At 33.0% G+C, this 20419-nt stretch overlaps 1 protein-coding gene across 5 annotated transcripts in view; it reads left to right on the top strand.

The window, feature by feature from the left end:
• LOC127709697 (probable E3 ubiquitin-protein ligase HERC4) overlaps positions 1 to 20419 on the top strand; it is a 428281-nt gene that overhangs the window by 150852 nt on the left and 257010 nt on the right. For 4 of the 5 annotated variants that reach the window (XM_052215333.1, XM_052215334.1, XM_052215337.1 and 1 more), the window contains exons 10-11: positions 8455 to 8585; positions 11225 to 11281. In XM_052215333.1, coding sequence (XP_052071293.1) covers positions 8455 to 8585; positions 11225 to 11281 — 188 coding nt within the window. The remainder of the gene's footprint in view (positions 1 to 8454; positions 8586 to 11224; positions 11282 to 20419) is intronic. The other variant, XM_052215335.1, reaches the window with a different exon arrangement.

Below are 20419 nucleotides of genomic sequence, written 5' to 3'. Positions count from 1 at the left end.
CTCTATATTTTATGATCATTTCTCTTAGACTATCTAGTACCTCCATGTATTTTGTTTTGGCTTGATCTTTTCCTCTGCTTGGTAGATATACATTTATTAAGCATATTGGCTTAGGTTTGGCTTCGATTTGTATCGCTACTATTCTTTGGTTACCATCTGGTAGGCGCTTTATAAATGTGCTTATGCTGTTGTCCCATAGGATAGCAACACCGCCGAAACCTCTTATTCTTGATGCATGGGAAATTTCGTCTTCTTCATCTGAAAATCTTGCATATGTGTCATGATTTGGGAAAAGTGTTTTAAATTCCTCCTTTTCGAATTTAAATAGCCAATGTTCTTGAATGAAGAGGATCTTCACCTTTTTCAGTGTGTTCTGTATGTAAATAACATTGCCTCTTACATTCTGTGTATTCAGACTGCCAATTTCTATTATTTCCTTGTCGTTTGGTGTTGGTATACATAGTTGTACCTCTGCTAGATCTTTATTGCTCGGTTCTGATGGTTCATTATCAGTGGTATTCCTGTCAGTAGGTCTGCCAGTATCCCCAGGGTGGTTTTGGCTCGGCCATGTCCTAAAAAAGAGACGGGAGTTATTCTACCTTCTGCTTCCTTATTTGTTTTTGAGTCTGGTTGCTGGTGGTTATTTTGCTCATTGTTTGCTTGTTGATTATTGGCCTTTGTCTGTATGGATGCAGCCATCATATTTTCATAAGGGTCTTGCTGGTTTTTAATTTGATCTATATCCTCGTTGTATACTGTTTCTGAAGTGTTGTTTCCAGATACATTACAAATTGGCTGGATTGTGTTGATGGTTGGCTGTGAGGGTTTTTGTTTCTCCTTCGACTTAATTTCCTTATTTGGAGTATTTCTCTTTCTTGTTTTTACCCTTTCTTTAGTTCCTATGTTCACTTCAGGTTGTGTCTCTGGTTCCCCTTTATGAGTGTCATTAATTACATGTATATCTTCATTTCGTTTGTTTTGTGCTACATCCTGGTCCACACTGTCTATGGCTGTTTTTACAACATTGACTTTATTTTCTATGTGGGTGTTTTTTTTTGGCATTCGTAAAAGCTTTGTATGTCTGTGGGATCTTCAGATATTTTGTTTTGTTTATCTTCCATGTTTCTGAAGTCAAGTCTTAGTTGTTCCACTGCAAGAAGTACTTGTTCAATCTTGAGTTGGTTTTGCATGATCAAGTTGTTCAGCTCAGGACTTTGTTGGTTGGATTTCTGTTGTGGTATATCGTCTGCAGCCATTAGTCGTATTAGCATTGTTGCAAGGGTTTTATCCTTTTCATTGTGTAGATCTTCTAATCTAGCTATTTCAGCTCGACATGCTGCTAATTGCTGTTCTGTGTCATTGAGCTTGAAGGGTTTTTTCTGCTTCCAGTTGGTCATTCTCTGTAAATTGCTTTATTTCTTTTTCTTTGAGTTTCTCACATGCAAAATGAAACCAGTTAAGACATGATGTGCATTCAATGGTGTTCCTGTTTGCCTCCATAGTGCAGATTGGACAAGTCCATACTTCATCATCTTTTGTGCAGATATGTTGCATTGTTGGTACATCTTGATTGTTTGTCTCTTTTGCGATGGTGAAACTGTTATCCAGGCAATCCATGGTTTGTTCTAATTCTATTGAACTATCTAACAGGTTATCTTGTACCCACCCTTGGTTGTTTGACTGATTCAGGTTTAGGTTTAAAATTGGCTGACATTGCTGTCTTTGTTCGTCAATATCAGTTGTACCATTATTTGTTTCATTTCTTGATTGCATATTTTCTGTTATGTTGCTGAGTTCTGCTTCAAGCTGTTGTCTTGTTCTATATGCAAGTGATCGGTATGTTGGATCATTCTGTATTTCTTGAGTAATTCTGTTATGGTCTTCCAAGAACAGATGAGGGTGTTGCCCATTTACCATGAATTTTGCTGTTGTGTGGTAAAGCATGATACAGTATTTGAGTGTACCTTTTCTTTGGGTTGTGGTTTTAGTGTGGATTTGGATCTTATGTTCCACGGTAACCCCTTTTTTATCAGTCCTGTCTGTTACTGTAGCTCTATATTGGTGATTTGGCTCATTTTGTAGCTCTTCAAAGTACTTAATAATTTTGGCTGAATATAGTTTGTATGTACTTGTATTCATAGTATAAATATGATTTCCCAGTTTATGTATGTGCATTATATTAGACGTAAGGTTACATAAGTCTAGCTGTTTTCTAATTGCCCTTCTCTGGTTCAGTTCATATTGTTTTGTTTCAATGCGAGTCTGAGTTGTATTCGGCTCATTTCTGTCTGCAATTTGTAGACTATATATATATATACGTCGTGTTCGATCTACCTGCATGTTTGTATCCATCTTGTTAATTATAATATTCTTTACAGTTCAATTTCACTGATTATACACTATGATTAATTGATGTATAGTATTCTAATTGTTCAGTTTCTCTGATATTTTGAAGTGTTTGCAGTATGATGTATTGACTACTATGCTTCACTGGTTCTTTAAAATACCTCTGTGAATTTTAATGATGAGTGATGATATTAGCAGAGGGGTCCTAATGCATAAGCTACTATGACTATATTGAATTAATACTAAGTTGATTCTATTTCTGTGATTTTGCGTAAGCAGGCTTTATATATATTATATATGTATGGTGTTAACAATTTGCCAATGCCCTGATGAATATAAGGTGCTATATGTATTATAGAGGATATTATATGTGGATGAATTGTCTTTCACTATCTCTATCTCATGCACTGTTTGTTGTTGTTTGCTCAATTTTAAATACTATGCACTTCCTGCTTCTCTGGTAGATGTAATATATTTTATCACGTTAAAACTATATTGTCAATATTTAAAAGTATGTGTTGTCTAATATAAAATCACTTGATTCGGCTAAGAACAAATTCAGATAAAATGCAGCTAAAAATTTTATGATCTTTAAAACACTAAAAACGGTTCTTGATAAAACGTAATAAAAGTTTGTCGGAACTTGTGATTAAAATATAGAATTCTGTAAAAGTTAAAACCAGATCTAAAAGTCGGCCATTTTCCTTTACATGTAGATAGGGCAGTGAACTAGCTTGATTGTTGATATTTCAATAACACAATGTACAGTTTGTTTGACAGGTCACCAAATAGAAGAAGACGATGTTGCACCACCACCAATAAGATTTTCACTTCGTTTCCACTAAAACCACAAGTAAAATCTAAAAAGTTTTCTCCGTCACCAGGTTAAACTATCACCATTTTCCAATCCTTCAGCGCACGATTGTTAATCTTTTTTTCGGTTATTTGTTAAACCTGTTGTCAAATATTATGAAAATAGATCAAGGGTGTCGCATAAAAATATTACAACTGGCCAGTTTTAAATAAAAGAAAAAAACAACGTTAATTTAATCGGCACAGGGTGCATGCGGATGAACTATTGGCCGCATTATCTAGAACGGTATTTTCTAGGGTCGAACTGTTCAGTACAATTTATTTACAAAAAACAAGTGGTCATGATTTGTTTACATTTTACACAAGTTGAGAAACCAATGTTTCACGATGTCGATCATTGATCTGATAATTAATAGAAACGCACTTATGTGAACTTGGGAGGAAATTAGAAACAACACCCCAGCTTGTCTGGCAAAACAGCCGTTGGCGTTTCTCGAGTTCCCTGCCGTTTATATCGCGAATCTCGGCATTTTTCTTACTTTGAACAAGGAATTGTATATTTAAATATACAATTCCTTGCTTTGAAATACGGTCAAACTGAAATTCGTAATTCTTCCATGAACAGGAAGTTCAGCTAGCTGTGTAAACTGTAAAATTAAATGACCCATTAAGTGCATGGCTTCACCTGACAGCTTTGGTGTCAAACACATTGTTAATTAAACACCAATAATCTTTGCTTTATGTCAAAAACAATTTGTCTATTTCAAAAATGTTTGCCAAAAAAAAAATGAGTTACTTCCCCTTTTTTATCACCTTTTCACAATATATTCCGTTAATTTATGGGTTTGTTTTCGTAATTAAATAAATATAAAACAAATTGAATGCAAATGCATATTAGAATATTTCTTTTAATTATTTTTATCCTGAAAACACTGAAAACACGTATAAATATTTTGAAAATTATTTTTTTCATCTTCACCTCCATTCATTGATCTATCAAGTGCATTAAAATAATAATTCAAATTGATTTTTGCAAGGTTTCAAAAGATATAAAGATAAAAAAAAAATAAGAGAAAAAGTAACTAACATGTTAGCTTATATGAAACTCATAAGCCACTAAATATTTAAATTCATCTGCAGTGTGAACATGTTATTAGTCACTACTAATGACCCGAGATTTTGAAAGCCAAACATAAAAAATTGTGCCAAAAGTATTGAATTTTATTACTCCCCTTCAACTGAAACTTGATTTTACCTTAGTGCCTGGGTTTTATTTAAGTTTAATTGCCCTTATTTCAATGACATTTTACGAATAAAATTGCCATTTTTCTGACTAGAGCACCCTGCCCTTTTTAAATCCTGGCTAGAACACTGTATCTTCATGTGAATGTGAATATATATATATTTAACAAACAATAGTTAATTTCAGTCCCAAAGATTTTCTTTTTTATTTGGTTGAATTTGTAATACAGATTATATTTTTTCTTAAGTCCCAATACCAGGAATCATCAAGGACTTTTGTTTTTTTTTTCCCATTCAGATAGAATTTATAAATGTCCTGAAAGTTGGATGAATGATGATCGAAAAGTCCTGATATATTCTGGTTTATATAATATGATTTTTGAGAATTCCCCCAGTTTTAAGCTGCTTGATTTGAAAGTCCTGACATTTTCTGGAATTCTCTTATTAAGTTTTTTCCTAAAAAAAGGACTTATAGCCTAACAGGATATTTTCAGGATATCCCAGGATAATCTTGAGATATCCTTATTATAAAAGTTGTCAGGATTCATTTCTGCAAGGGGTGTATACATCATTTGATGGAAAATGTAAAAATAAAAGTATTGGTTACAAAACAGTCATATAAATAGTGACAAAAAGTAATTTTAACAAAAAATAATATGTCACATTTAATAAGTTTACACTGGTTGAAATAAAAACCAAAGTATTCTTGAAATCCTTTCCTTTTACAAGATATCATAAGTGTATTGCACAGTTTAGGAAATTGTTTGTTGCAACTTTCTAGCAAACAAACTCTTTCTTGCAACATTGCAGCAAAATACTGCAACTTTCTCACGAACAAATATTATTGCAGTAACATTGAGAGCTTAAATTGTTACAGGTTACAGCTGCAACAACATGTAACTTTCTTGCTAGTACTTCTTGTCAACAAATTTGTTTGCTCCAATATAATAGAAAACTTTTTACTTCAGGAAGGGATGTTAAATTTTCAGACACAATTTTGCTGAAATTTTCTAAGTTTTTTTCCATCAAGCAAAATGACAGAGTTTAAATACCATCACACTTTCCATCAACAAAATATTCTAAGTCCAAATTTCATCTCACTTTCCATCAAAGAAAATGTTTAAGTCCAATTTCCATCAAACTTCCTTCATTTCCATCCTATTTTCTATCAGATGGAATAAATGCCATCATATTTTCCATCAGAGGGTAAAAATGCCATCCAATTTTCCATCAGGGGTTAAAGATGCCATCAAATTTTCCATCAAAAGAATGCGGATGGAAATAAAATTCCTAATTTCCATCATCCTTTGATGGATATTTTTGGTTTAGGATGGAATTCCATCAAGTACCATCAACTTTCCATCAATTGTCCATCAAGTGTTGATGGAAAATGAAGAAATTGATGGAAGATCTAGGAAGGGCGATTTAGTCACAAGAAACTGTATATCTAAATTTGAAAAAAAATCATCACAGCGTTTTCATGTTATTGAAGAGACAGTTTGGCAGCCGCCCGTCCGCCCGCCCGCTGTACATCCCCAAATCAATAACCGATATTTCCTTAGAAAATCCGGTTAACAACACCAATATTAAGAAAGGAAGCAGTAAATACTACTATCAATATTTCTGATGACAGATATCCATCAGTATGATGTGAAATTAATCTTATTAATCTATTCTGATTTAACTAAAACAATCTTAAACATAATACAATTTAAAAACTGAACCACACTTGTATAATTGCAAAATTATTGGAGATATTGGGCCATAATTGGTAAATGTCCAATTTTAAATTATTTAAGTACTTTTATCATTTTGTAAAACTCATTTTATTATTTAAACAAACAGAGAAATTCAAAACGTTTTACAGAGCTTGTGTAATATAAAGCACACACAATCCTGAAAACTCATTATAGACCGGAGGTGCAAAATGCACAGATCTCAGAAGAAGTGACAGATAAATACTAGTACAAAGGATTTAGGGTTACTAATCTTAGTTATACTTTTGAAATCAAATTTCTCTTCTAATGAAGACTACAAGGGTTGACAAGGATATGGTACAAGTTTAATTGTTATTTATAGATTTCGTAACGACTGAAAATTTGAAATCACTTGATATCAACTTGTGGCAGTCTATTGTTACTATTTTAGTTAAAAAACAACATGTCAGCTAGTTAACTTGTATAATTTTTGTCTATTGAGTATTTGGGGCTGATGTCAAAGATTTTGATATTGCTAGCTGACATGACAGTCGACAGAGAGACATATAACTTTCATTTTATATATATATATATGTCATTCATGATATCAACATCTATTAAAAAAACATGTATGATATTATTTTCATATACACCACATGTATTTCTTAAAATCTTTCTGAGATACATTTGAGACCAAAAGGTTGGAAAGTGAAAAATATAACATGTTTTGATCTAGCATAAAAACCAAAAGAACAAAATGAAACAAAACCCCTTGAAAGATTGGTAGTATTGACAACAGTTATAAACGTAAAGTCATATGATACAGTTATGATACCATTGGTAAGGTTAATGTTAATGATACCTCAAAATTAACAAAAAAAGTTGATATGTTTTATATACGTGTACTTAAAAGGCGAAGTTTAACTATAATTCATGTCTACAAATACTTTCTTTTGAAAGAAAATCCCTTATTTTATCCAAATCTTCAAAAAATTAACTGCTTGAAATATTGGTATTCTAATTCGCTGACAGCTTTTCCGTATGCAGTGACCTAAACAGCTAAACTATAACATATCTCTTAAGAAATCTGCAACCACACAGCATAAGTGCAAAGGGAAAAAATTGTAATGAAGGAAGGATAAGGTAAACAAATGCGGAAAGAAGATTTTTATCAATCTATTTTTGAAATAAAAATGAAAATAAAATGATTTTTTTTTTAAATTTTAACAACTGTTATGACAAACTAATTGGAACAATGACAATATATATATATATATTTGCCTTCGGGTTTATATGATCCGTTCATCCTATTTTGACTCTTTCAAAATTCAAGAGTCTATCCTAAATTGAGGTAAATTATATGGCCTTCCAAATACCGTTTCGATTCCTAACATCACTGAAGAGACATTAATTTTCGAAATCCGGATATGGTGTACAAAAACCTTTGCACCTTTTGTTTGCGGTATACCATCTTTTCCGCAAGTTTATTGTTTTCTGTTTAGTATTCAATTTATAATTGAGATCCATTTATTACATCGGTGATCCGTTTATTTGGCAATCACCAAAGGCAGTCAGTAGGGTTTAAGAACATCAGTTGTTCGACCTGCTAGTCAAATGCGTTTTGTTAAAATATACTTTTTCACTCATTTGGTCTTTTGGAAAATGTTGTTTGTGCTGTATTTAGACCCCTCTACCAAGAAATTTGTTTTGCATGCACACGTATAAAAATTGCAGTTTTTATCCAACGCAATCATAGGATAGAACGTTGTTTTCAATTTAGATTTGTTTATATATATATATATAATATATATATATAAAAATTAACATTGCTCTATTATCTCATTTATTTTTTACATGCTCCATGATTATGTTTTGATTATTTATCAAAGTCCCAATCAGTTAACTTAGACACAAAACCCCAAAGTTTTGGCTCAACAATCAATATTTTTCTTGATTATTTGTTATTTATAATATAATAAATATAAAAATCTTAGACAGAGAATAGTTAAGTATATATGCATGCATTGTTTCAAGAACTTCCTTAACATTATAATCACCAGAAACATGTGTAATATGACTTTAAAGCCTGATAAAATAAACCTTTAGCTTATCATGCTTATTGGACTAATTTTGATTTTGAAGTTCAAACTAAATAATAAAACACAGAATGGCATAAAAAAACAAATGACAGAATTCTATAGTAACTATAGAAGTCATTTGTTTTTTTATGCCATTCTGTGTTTTGCTGTCTCATTTATGTTTGAATAGATAAGAAAGGACACCTGAAGTTAAATCACTTTCTATTAGCCTCTATGAGGTATGTTTTAACAAAAATTGTAATTAATTCTATATTTAGCCAGCAAGTCTAAAGCCTATAGATTTTCGAGAAGATGGAATGTTGAGAAGTATTCTTTGTTTGTCAGACAAACTTACTGAAAAAGTTAGATCATTAAATGCAAAAGACTTAATTCCTCATGAAGTAGAAGTGTAAGTACACAAAATTTTTATTTTTATTGTCTCGCCTTGACAGAGTCAAAAAGCGAGACATAGGTATGCTGTTTCCGGCGTCGGCGGCGTCAACAATGTATTAGTTTGTGATTAGGTCTAGTTTATGGTGAACCACTAGTGTTAGGTCAATGATATTTCGTATGCAGTTGTATTAGCATTGGCACATCTCGTTTCCATGAAGATAATATGGCCCCGCCCCCTTAGTCATGGTCTATTGACTTTGAAACTTTTGCTTAGTTTACATGTATTAGTTTGTGATTAGGTCAGTTTATGGGGAACCACTAGTTTTTGGTCAGTGATATTTGGTGTGCAGTTGTATAAGCATTGGCATATCTCATTTCCATGAAGATTATTTGGCCCCGCCCCCTCAGTCATGGTCTATTGACTTTAAAACTTTTGCTTAGTTTACATGTATTAGTTTGTGATTAGGTCAGTTTAAGGGGAACCATTAGTGGTAGGTCAATGGTAATTGGTATGCAGTTATATACAGCATTAGCACATCTCATTTCCATGGAGAATAGTTGGTCCTTTCCCCACAGTCATGGTCTATTGACTATGGAACTTTTGCTTAGTTTACATGTATTAGTTTGTGATCAGATCAGTTTAAGATGAACCACTAATGTTAAGTCAATGATATTTGGTATGCAAATGTACTGGCATTTGCAAATCTCATTTCCATGGAGATTATATAGCCACACCCCCTCATCATGGTTCATTGACTTTGAAACTTTTACATATTTTACAAGTTAATGTTTGTGTTTAGATATGTTTAAAAGAGAACGACTTATGATAAGTCAATGGTATTTGGTGTGCAGTTGTATTAGCATTTGACATAATTCATGTCAGTGGAGATTGTTTAGCCCTGTACTTTCAGTCATGGTTCATTGACTTTGAATATTTGCATAACTTACATGTTAAAGTATTGCTATTTTAATTTCAACATTTGCATTATCAAAATGACAAAAAGGCAAGACATATCTCTGTGTTAATAGTTTATTGCACACGACACATGTTTCTAAATTAACCTCAAGACCAAGAATAAGAAGCCAAATACATATGCAACATATTGGGGCACATTACAGAAAAGCAGATTTCTGTGAGGTCAACTTTGCCTCTGGGAGTTTCATCCTTATATGTTTTAGTTCTTGAGAAATTTGCTCTAATCACTTATGAATTACACTTGGGCTAAGCCAAAATATATACTATTTCTCGCTGGATTGGAATATTTCTTCAATTTTAGATTAACTTTGAAAGTCAACTTAGCCAAAATGGTCAGTTGATTCCTTAAAGGAGTAATTGCCATTATAAAATGACAATTTTTAAACTTTAACATTTTGGACAAAAATTATAGACAATAGAGGTAAACTGTGTAAACAGTGAAAATGATCAGCAAGGCACAATCAACAAGTCATGAATTATACATTAGTCGGCAATGTGGGAGAGTGGCCATTTTTGTCTCGCTACATAGGTATTGCTTTTTCGGTGGGGACGGCAGTGGAGAATGTGTCAAGAACTGTTAAGTTTTCTGCTTAAGTCAGTTTGATAGGAACTACTTGGGATATATCAATGATATTTGCTTTAAAGTTGCATTACATTAGTTCAAATCAGTTTGATGACTATTTCAAGGCCCTGCTCCCTAGGTTATGGTGCAGTGAGTTTTAATTGTTGTAATGTTGCTGTCCATCAGATTGTCTTTTTTCAAATTTTCTGCAGACAGGTGAGACAGAGCTCTGTGTGAACAGTTTATTAATGATACACATAGATCCTGGTGAGCCAGACAGGCTATTAATTGAGCCTGTAGTGTCCAATTTTCGCAGTTTGGCTGTTATCTTGAAAACATTAGGAGCTAGGTTCAAAGTGTAAAATGCCAAAATAATCCGCATTACAAGATCTATCTACTATGAAAATTTCAGAAAACTTGACAACCCATTTTGGAGTTGTTACCCTTGAAATTTAGATTTTTACAGTTTTATGCAGTTTGATCTATTATCTAAAAAACTACAAGAGCTAGATTCAACATGTAAATTGCAAAAATGATCAGCAACACAAAGAAAAACTGGTATGCATATATAAAGGTCCTGATTAGCAAACCACCTATTTTTTCACCAGGTGAGATATACAGGCACCGTTGTGCCTCTTGTTAATAATACACATACAAATGCAGTTTTAAATCACTATCAATCAGTTTTGTGCATACTTATATAGAAATAAGGATTTGTGGTATGAGACTGCCACTTAGTCAACTATTCACCAAAGACAAAAGGACAAGGATTTAAACAACTACAGGTTAACCTATACAACATTCAATGATGACCAAAACCTATTTTGTGTGGTAACCTATAAAACGCCTCTGACTATCAAAATGATAAACAATTGAAAAATAAGGAACAACTAATAGGCTGATTAAAATAGATAACATTGAAATTAAAATAGTTATTGCAGATCTATGGCAACTTATGACAAACCACTGGACTTCTATATTTGTTGAAAAAAATGAAAAAAGTATGTTGTGTATATGTGTCAGTAAGAAAGTCACCCAACAACATAATAAAATTAGAAAAGACACATTGTTTTTCGTGTATCTTTGCTTTTGTTAATTTTGCTGGTAATGTTTACAGGGAAATGGAGAAGATTTTTTCAGCTTCTGCTTGTTTGAATGCTTCATTTCTATTACTGTAAGTAGCAGCACACACATATATACATATGTAACCAACATATGTTGATACCTACTTCTGTTTGCTGATACTTTAAATTTTCAATGGATTTGAATGAACTAAAAAAATTGTCACACTTCAGAATTACTTCAAATTTAGTCATCATATCAACTGTCATGAGTTGTAACATGTGAGCATGATTAGGTTCTGTCAGATACCTCCTTCCCTTTTTGCCTATTTGATTATCTATATTACTAAATGAATAGAGTTGAAATTGGGTGTCGCATTTTCTTCTTTCACATAAAATCCACGAATATTGTTTTACACCACAAAGGGGTAATGACCAGCGTAGTTTATTATGTGTTCATTTCAAGATCTTTTGGGGGGGGGGTATTTGGGGGTTAAAATCCTTCACCACTTCAGCTCTGAAATTTACGTGCCGTCATCATTTCCGTCATTGCACGTCTGCCCGGCAAAATTAAATTTTATTTCATAGAAGATACGGTAAATATTGACCTTACACTGAAACACTTTGTGATACACATTCCCTTGACGCTCTCAGCAATTTAACCCGCTGCATTTTTGCGCCTGTCCCAAGTCTGGAGCCTCTGGCCTTTGTTAGTCTTGTATCATTTTTAATTTTAGTTTCTTGTGTATAATTTGGAGTTTAGTATGACGTCCATTATCACTGAACTAGTATACATATTTGTTTAGGAGCCAGCTGAAGGACGCCTCCGGGTGTGGGAGTTTCTCGCTGCATTGAAGACCCATTGGTGGCCTTCAGCTGTTGTCTGCTCTATGGTCGGGTTGTTGTCTCTTTGACACATTCCTCATTTCCATTCCCAATTTTAATGTCAATTTTCAGCTAATTTATTGAATACCTAAATGAATATGAATATTGCTTAAATAAGAGTCTTAAGGACTCAACAAAAATCAGTTAATGAACAAAAAGTTTGAATTGTCATGTGTCAGTGCAACTGTAAATGGAAGCTTTAATGAATGCAAAAGAAGTATCTTACAATCAGATATCTATTTTTGTCAACCTCTATTGTAGGGTAGCTGACTCATGAACATTTACTCTTTATCTTCTTATTTTTGTTGAGCCTGCAAAATTTTGTATTGGGAGTGAGACATAGCAATCATAGATTCTGTTGCTGTCGACATCATTTACATTTAGGTTCAGTCAGTGATTATAGTTTTTTTTAGACATTAATAACTTTGTCAAATTTCATGGAATTTTAAGAAATTGTTACGGAAGATTATTTATGATCAAAAGACATTATCCAGAGCAAAATTAGTTTTATTTTACATTTTGTCTCACATTGATGTTGAAAAATGCGGCAGCATATTTGTATTAATAGATCAGTTTTAGGGAAAACCACTAGTGGTAAGTCAATGATATTTAGTATGAAGTTGTATTAGCATTGGCATATCTCATTTCTGTGGATATTATTTGGCCCTGCCCCCTCAGTCATTGTTAATTGACTTTGAAACTTTTGCTTAGTTTACATGTTAAAGCTTGTGTTTAGGTCAGTTAAAAGGAAACCACATAAGATAATTCAACTGTATTTGGTATGCAGTTGTATTAGGATTGGCATTTCTCATTTCCATGGAGGTTATTTGACCCTGGACCTTCAGTCATGGTTCATTGACTTTGGATGTTTTGCATAGTTTATAAGTAAAATATTGTATAATTCAAGATTTGCATTATACTATCAAAATTACATGAAAGCAAGGCATATCTGTATCAACAGTTAATACCATACTTTACTGCTCAAGAACATGTTTTTAGAGGTTACGTTAACATTTAGATACAAAGTCTTGGGTTAAAGTTTTTGAGACATGATAAATAACTTTGTCTATTAAAACATTTTAAAATTTTATGAAATAATGTTTGAAGTTAAATTTTTTTTTTCATTTTACATCACGTAAGCTTTTGCCATCACTTGCAGTCCTTTGTTGTCAGTTGTCTGTCATCCGTGGTCTGTCGTAAACTTTTTCAAAGATATTCTACTCTGAAACTACTGAACATATTTAACCAAAACTTGGGGTATTGATCCTTAGGGTATGTAGTATAAAGTTTTTTATGCCCCCGCTGTAGCGGAGGGGGCATTAAGTTTTACCCTTGTCCATCTGTACGTCCCAAAGTTGGTTTCCGTTCTCTAACTTTAGTTTGCTTCAACCAATTTTGGTGGCGTCACTTTAACCGTTCTGGAGTTATGCCCCTTTACAATTGGACAAATTGCTAAATTTTTCGTTTCCATTCTCTAACTTTAGTTTGCCTCAACCAAATGGTATTAAACTTATACACAATGCTTATTACCACAAAATACAGATCAAGTTTTAATTTTTGTCTTGCTTGACGGAGTCAAAAAGCGAGACATGGGTATGCTGTTGTTGGCGGCGGCGGTGGCGTCAACAATGTATTAATTTGTGATTAGGTCTAGTTTGTGGTGAACCACAAGTTGTAGGTCAATCATATTTGGTATACAGTTGTATTAGCATTGGCACATCTCATTTCCATGGAGATTATTTGGCCCTGCCCCCTCAGTCATGGTCTATTGACTTTGAAACTTTTGCTTATTTTACATGTATTAGTTTGTGATTAGGTCAGTTTATGGGGAACCATTAGTGGTAGGTCAATGATATTTGGTATACAGTTGTATTAGCATTGGCACATTTAATTTTATGGAGATTATTTGCCCCTGCCCCCTCAGTCATGGTCTATTGACTTTGAAACTTTTGCTTATTTTATATGTATTAGTTTGTGATCAGGTCAGTTTATGGGTAACCATTAGTGGTAGGTTAATGATATTTGGTATACAGTTGTATTAGCATTGGCACATCTCATTTCCATGGAGATTATTTGGCCCTGCCCCCTCAGTCATGGTCTATTGACTTTGAAACTTGCTTATTAGGTCTTTCCACTTTTCCGTGGAAAGACCTATTGCTTTTGTTCTGATTATTATTATTATTATTAGGTCTTTCCACTTTTCCGTGGAAAGACCTATTGGTTTTGTTCTGATTATTATTATTTTTTTTTTTTTTTTCTTCCGCCTAATTTTTTTCTTGCGTAGTATTTTTGTTTCATAAGATGTCGCTTAGATATTTGGTATGTGATATCGAACAGTTTATACGCTTTTGAAACTGACAACTGCTTAACCGAATACTTTACGTTGTAAGAGTTATCTCCCCAAACACTGTTTTTCTTGTGGCCACTACTCCTTCGCAACCGTAAAAGATTAAGACTAATTTATTTTACCAAATTGCTCGCTATATCTTCAGGATGTTGAGTTTGGTTTTCACCGAAGCGTTCCGGAGACTCCATATGAGAGTTATTTCCCCTTATGCATTTGATATAAGTGATATGCATTTCTAACTGGTAAACCATAAGTGATAGAGACCTAGGGTCTTTTGAGGTCCTTGGTCCAAAAAAAAGAAAATTTGGTCAAGGTCAAAGGTCAAGGTCATATTCCAAATTTTGATTTTGGCTTAATTTCACTTCTTTTCAAAAACCGTATAAGATATCGACAACATATTATTACTAAATTGTTAGTTGCGACATGTCGTAACACATACATTTTGGTTTAAAGGGTGCGCTAACATTAAATTAGAGTTTTCTCCCCTCTTGTATTTGAAAATACGCGTATGGTGATATAACTCATTAACCATATATAACTAAGACCTAGGGTCTTTTGATTTGAGGTCCTTGGTTTATGACCTTGAAATTGAGCTCAAGGTCATAGGTAAATTTGACGTTCTAGATTTTGACCTTTGCTTTTACCTCATATGTATAAATGATAAAGCCATGGGACTTTTTGCATTAGGTTGCAAGCCATTTGACCTTGAAAAATCCAACCGGAAGTGACCTTGTGTAAACCGGAAGTAGCTATTTTTTCTACTCATTTGATATAAAAGTATATAGAACCATATATTTTTGGAATCAGTATCAAGTAAACATTCAAATTATACCGAAAGTAACATTTTTCAAACCGGAAGTAACAAATTATCTCCCTTATTTAAAAACAAAATGTATAGAAACCATATATTATTGGAATCAGCGTACAATAAGCTATCATTTGACGCTGGAAATGACATTTTAAACCGAATTTTAATATTTTTATATCAAAATAGATCTTTCTGGGTGGAAAGACCTTCAATTGTTCTCTGAACAATTGGTTTTTAATTTTTTTTAGTTTATACGCTTTTGAAACTGACAACCGCTTAACAGAATACTTTACGTTGTAAGAGTTATCTCCCCAAACACTGTTTTTCTTGTGGCCACTACTCCTTCGCAACCGTAAAAGATTACGACAAATTTATTTTACCAAATTGCTCGCTATATCTTCAGGATGTTTAGTTTGGTTTTCACCGAAGCGTTCCGGAGACTCCATATGAGAGTTATTTCCCCTTATGCATTTGATATAAGTGATATCGTTTCTAACTGGTAAACCATAAGTGATAGAGACCTAGGGTCTATTGATTTGAGGTCCTTGGTCCAAAAAAAAGAAAATTTGGTCAAGGTCGAATAAGGTCATATTCTAAATTTTGATTTTGGCTTAATTTCACTTCTTTTCATAAACAGTATAAGTTATCGACAACATATTATTACTAAATTGTTAGTTGCGACATGTCGTAAAACATACATTTTGGTTTGAAGGGTGCGCTAACATTAAATTAGAGTTTTCTCCCCTTTTGTATTTAAAAATATGCGTATGGTGATATAACTCATTAACCATATATAACTAAGACCCAGGGTCTTTTGATTTTAGGTCCTTGGTTTATGACCTTGAAATTGAGCTCAAGGTCATAGGTAAATTTGACGTTCTAGATTTTGACCTTTGCTTTTACCTCATATGTATACATGATAAAGCCATGGGACTTTTTGCATTAGGTTGCAAGCCATTTGACCTTGAAAAATCCAACCGGAAGTGACCTTGTGTAAACCGGAAGTAGCTATTTTTTCTACTTATTTAATATAAAAGTATATAGAACCATATATTTTTGGAATCAGTGTCACCATAACATTCAAATTATACCGGAAGTAACATTTTTCAAACTGGAAGTGACAAATTATCTCTCTTATTTAAAAAAAAAATGTATAGAAACCATATATCTTTGGAATCAGCGTACAATAAGCTATCATTTGACGCTGGAAATGACATTTTAAACCAAATTTTAATATTTTTCATATCAAAATAGATCTTTCTGGGTGGAAAGACCTTCAATTGTTCAGAGAGAACAATTGGTTTTTAATTTTACATGTATTAGTTTGTGATTAGGTCAGTTTATGAGGAACCATTAGTGGTAGGTCAATGATATTTGGTATACAGTTGTACAAGCATTGGCATATCTCATTTCCATGGAGATTATTTGGCTCCGTCCTCTTAGTCATGGTCTATTGACTTTGAAAATTTTGCTTAGTTAACATGTATTTGTTTGTGATTAGGTCAGTTCAAGGGGAACCATTAGTGGTGGGCCAATGTAAATTGGTATTCAGTTGTATAAGCATTAGCACATCTCATTTCCATGAAGAATATTTGGCCCCATCCCCTCAGTCATGGGCTATCGACTTTGAAACTTTTGCTTAGTTTACATGTATTAGTTTGTGATTAGATCAGTTTAAGATGAACTGCTAATGTTAGGTCAATGATATTTGGTATGCAAATTTATTGGCATTTGCAAGTATCGTTTCCATGGAGATTATATAGCCCCACCCGCTCTTCATAGTTCATTGACTTTGAAACTTTTACATAGTTTACAAGTTAATGTTTGTGTTTAGGTTTGTTTAAAGATAACAACTTATAATTAGTCAATTGTATTTGGTATGCAGTTTTATTAGGATTGGCACATCTCATTTACATGGAGATTGTTTAGCCATGTACCTCAGTCATGGTTCCTTGACTATGAATATTTGCAAAACTTATGTTTTTAATTTCATTATTTGCATAATCAAAATTACAAAAAGGCGAGACATCTCTCTGTGATAACAGTTTATGTTCTGATCCGATGATTTTGTGCAGAGTTATGGTCCTTGGACTTAGAAAATTCATGCAAGAAATCAGTTTTCAGCACTTTTTTCATTATATTTGTTATATAGTTTAACCATGACAAGTAATTTTATTTTCATGTCCTACTGATAAATGGACTTATTTTTTGGCAGTCAACTAAACACACTTATGCTGACAGCAGCAATTGAAGGCGACACACAGAGTTCTTTGGAACCCTTTGCATTGTTTTTAGCTAACCCGGCCGAATTTTCCATTTGTTTCTATTTGTTAATTAAACTTTGTCGTAACAGTTGTTAAATGATTTGGTGTATTAAAATTTTTCTTTCAGAATTAATTAACGCTATCTAACTTCCACATCTTTCTTGCTGAAATACTTACGAGCGGTCTTATGGTTAAGGTTACTGCACACAGAATTAGAGCACAGGGAGACAATAATTTTATAGCAGTACATTTTTGAAGATTTAAATAAGATAAAGGATTTTCTTTTAAAAGAAATCCATGTACACATTTTTATACGACCGCAAAAAAATTTTTGTGGTCGTATATTGGTATGACTTCGACGTTGGCGTCGTCGTCGTCGTCGTCGTCCTGCAGCGTCGTCGTCGTCTTCCGAAGACACATTGGTTTTCGCACTCTAACTTTAGTTTAAGTGAATGGATCTCTTTCAAATTTTACCATAAGGTTCAATACCACAAAAGGAAGGTGGGGATTGATTTTGGGGGTTATGGTACCAACAGTTAAGGAATTAGGGGCCAAAAATAAGCATTTTCTAGTTTCCAGACAATAACTGTAGAACGGTGTATGGATCTCTCTGAAATTATACTACAAGTTTCCATCCCACAAAGGGATGGTTAGGATTTGCTTTGGGGGTTATGGCTCAAACCGTTTAGGAATTAGGGGCAAAAAAGGGGGAAAAACAAGGTTGTCCTGGTTAATGGACAAATACTTTAGTACAAAACATAATTTAAAGCAGTGTAAGGGAGATAAATCAAATACATCATTTAAATTATCTCCCTTACACTGCTTTTAAATTATGTATAAAGTAATGGTTCATGAACAATTAAGATAATTTAAAACAGTGTAAGGGAGGTAATCCAAATACAACGTTTTGGTTACTTCCCTTACACTGCTTTTAAATTATGTTTAAAGAATTGCATATTCATAAAGGAAGACCAGTTAAAATATCTGCAAATGTTGCATCTTTTTTTTTTACAAAAAAATCCATATGAAAGATTTGACACTATATTTTAAATTCTATTATAAAATAGATTAAGTTAGCACTATGGTAAATTTAAATGGGTACTTATGGTTGCAAACTCCATTGGAAATTTGAATTGAGATTATGACCATATCTTGAGGGAAAGAATTTTTTTGGGGGAAAAAGGGGGGGGGGGGGGGGTAAAACGAAATTGTGGGGAGGGGGGGTCAATTTTTTCTCATTTCAGATTTCAGAAATTAAAAAGAATTATTCTTCAAATATTATCTTTTTTTCAAATTTCAAATATTGAAAAATTTCAAGAAGTAATCTTTAATTGCACAGTATGGCGCATTAGATTTGTAAAATCTTTGACCACATTTATTTATTTGTTATGCCGAATCTAACCGTGTATTTAGATTTTTAATTTTGGGTCCAGTTTTCAAATTGGTCTACATTAAGGTCCAAAGGGTCCAAAATTAAACTTTGTTTGATTTTAACAAAAATTGAATATATGGGGTTCTTTGATATGCTGAATCTAAACATGTATTTAGATTTTTGATTTTTGGTCCAGTTTTCAAGTTGGTCCAAATTGGGGTCCAAAATTAAACTTTGTTTGATTTCAACAAAAATTGAATATATGGGGTTCTTTGATATGCTGAATCTAACCATGTATTTAGATTTTTTATTTGTGGACCCCGCTATCAAATTGGTTCATATTGAGGTCAAAAGGGTGCAAAATTAAACTTTTTTTGATTTCATCAAAAATTGAATTATTGTCTGATATGCCAAATCTAACCGTGTATTTAGATTTTTTATTTTGGGTCCTGTTTTTTAAATTGGTTCACATTAAGGTCCAAAGGGTCCAAAATTAAACTTAGTTTGATTTTAACAAAAATTGAGTTCTTGGGGTTCTTTGATATGCTGAATCTAAACATGTGTTTAGATTTTTGATTATGGGCCCAGTTTTCAAGTTGGTCCAAGTTGGGGTCCAAAATTAAACTTTTTTTGATTTCAACAAAAATTGAATATATGGGGTTCTTTGATATGCTGAATCTAACCATGTATTTTGATTTTGGACATTGGACCATAATAGGTAAATTAAAAAAATTCAAGTTCTTAGACCACATTCTTTCTGTGTCAGAAACCTATGCTGTGTCAAATATTTAATCACAATCCAAATTCAGAGCTGTATCAAGCTTGAATGTTGTGTCCATACTTGCCCCAACTGTTCAGGGTTCCACCTCTGCGGTCGTATCAAGCTGCGCCCAGTGAAGCATTTTATTTATAGTAAAACTAAGCCATTCAAGTTATACTATATAAAATGTATTCCATTTTTTTTCTTCAAAATTTGAAGTATGGTATGACTTTCTTTAACTGTCCTGCTGGAAATACAAAAGTTGGAAGAGAATATTCCTTGCATATAAGATAAACATTTCCCAATTCATTCAGTATTCAAGAGCTTGCAGCTGCTACTCAGACTTTATAAAACGTCACAAGTGTCTGAGCAGAAAGTTGATGTACCAGGGTTATGTGTCAAAGAACATCTCGTTCTTTTTCTAAAAAAAAATAATAGATAGATATTCCGTATCAACTTCAAAAAAATACATGATGGTCTTGAAGTATAGATTCTAGGTACTGATGTTGTTTATCATCTTAATCACGTGTTATAGTGTCCTTTTATTTGTCTTTGTAAATTATTAACCTTTATTGTTTAGTCCATTTTTGTCGAGCCTGCGAAATTTATTTCTGTCGGCGGCGGCAGCAGCGTCGGTATCAACATTTAGGTTCAGTCTGTGGTTAAAAGTTTTTTATGCCCCGCCGTAGTGGTGGGGGCATTAAGTTTTACCCTTGTCCGTCTGTACTTACGTCAGTACGTCCCAAAATTGGTTTCCGTTCTCTAACTTGAGTTTGCCTCAACCAAATGTTATGAAACTTATACACAATGCTTAT

Source organism: Mytilus californianus, unplaced genomic scaffold, assembly GCF_021869535.1.
Source record: "Mytilus californianus isolate M0D057914Y unplaced genomic scaffold, xbMytCali1.0.p SCAF_7, whole genome shotgun sequence".
NCBI lineage: Eukaryota > Metazoa > Mollusca > Bivalvia > Mytilida > Mytilidae > Mytilus > Mytilus californianus.
This window is presented reverse-complemented; position numbering and strand designations above follow the sequence as displayed.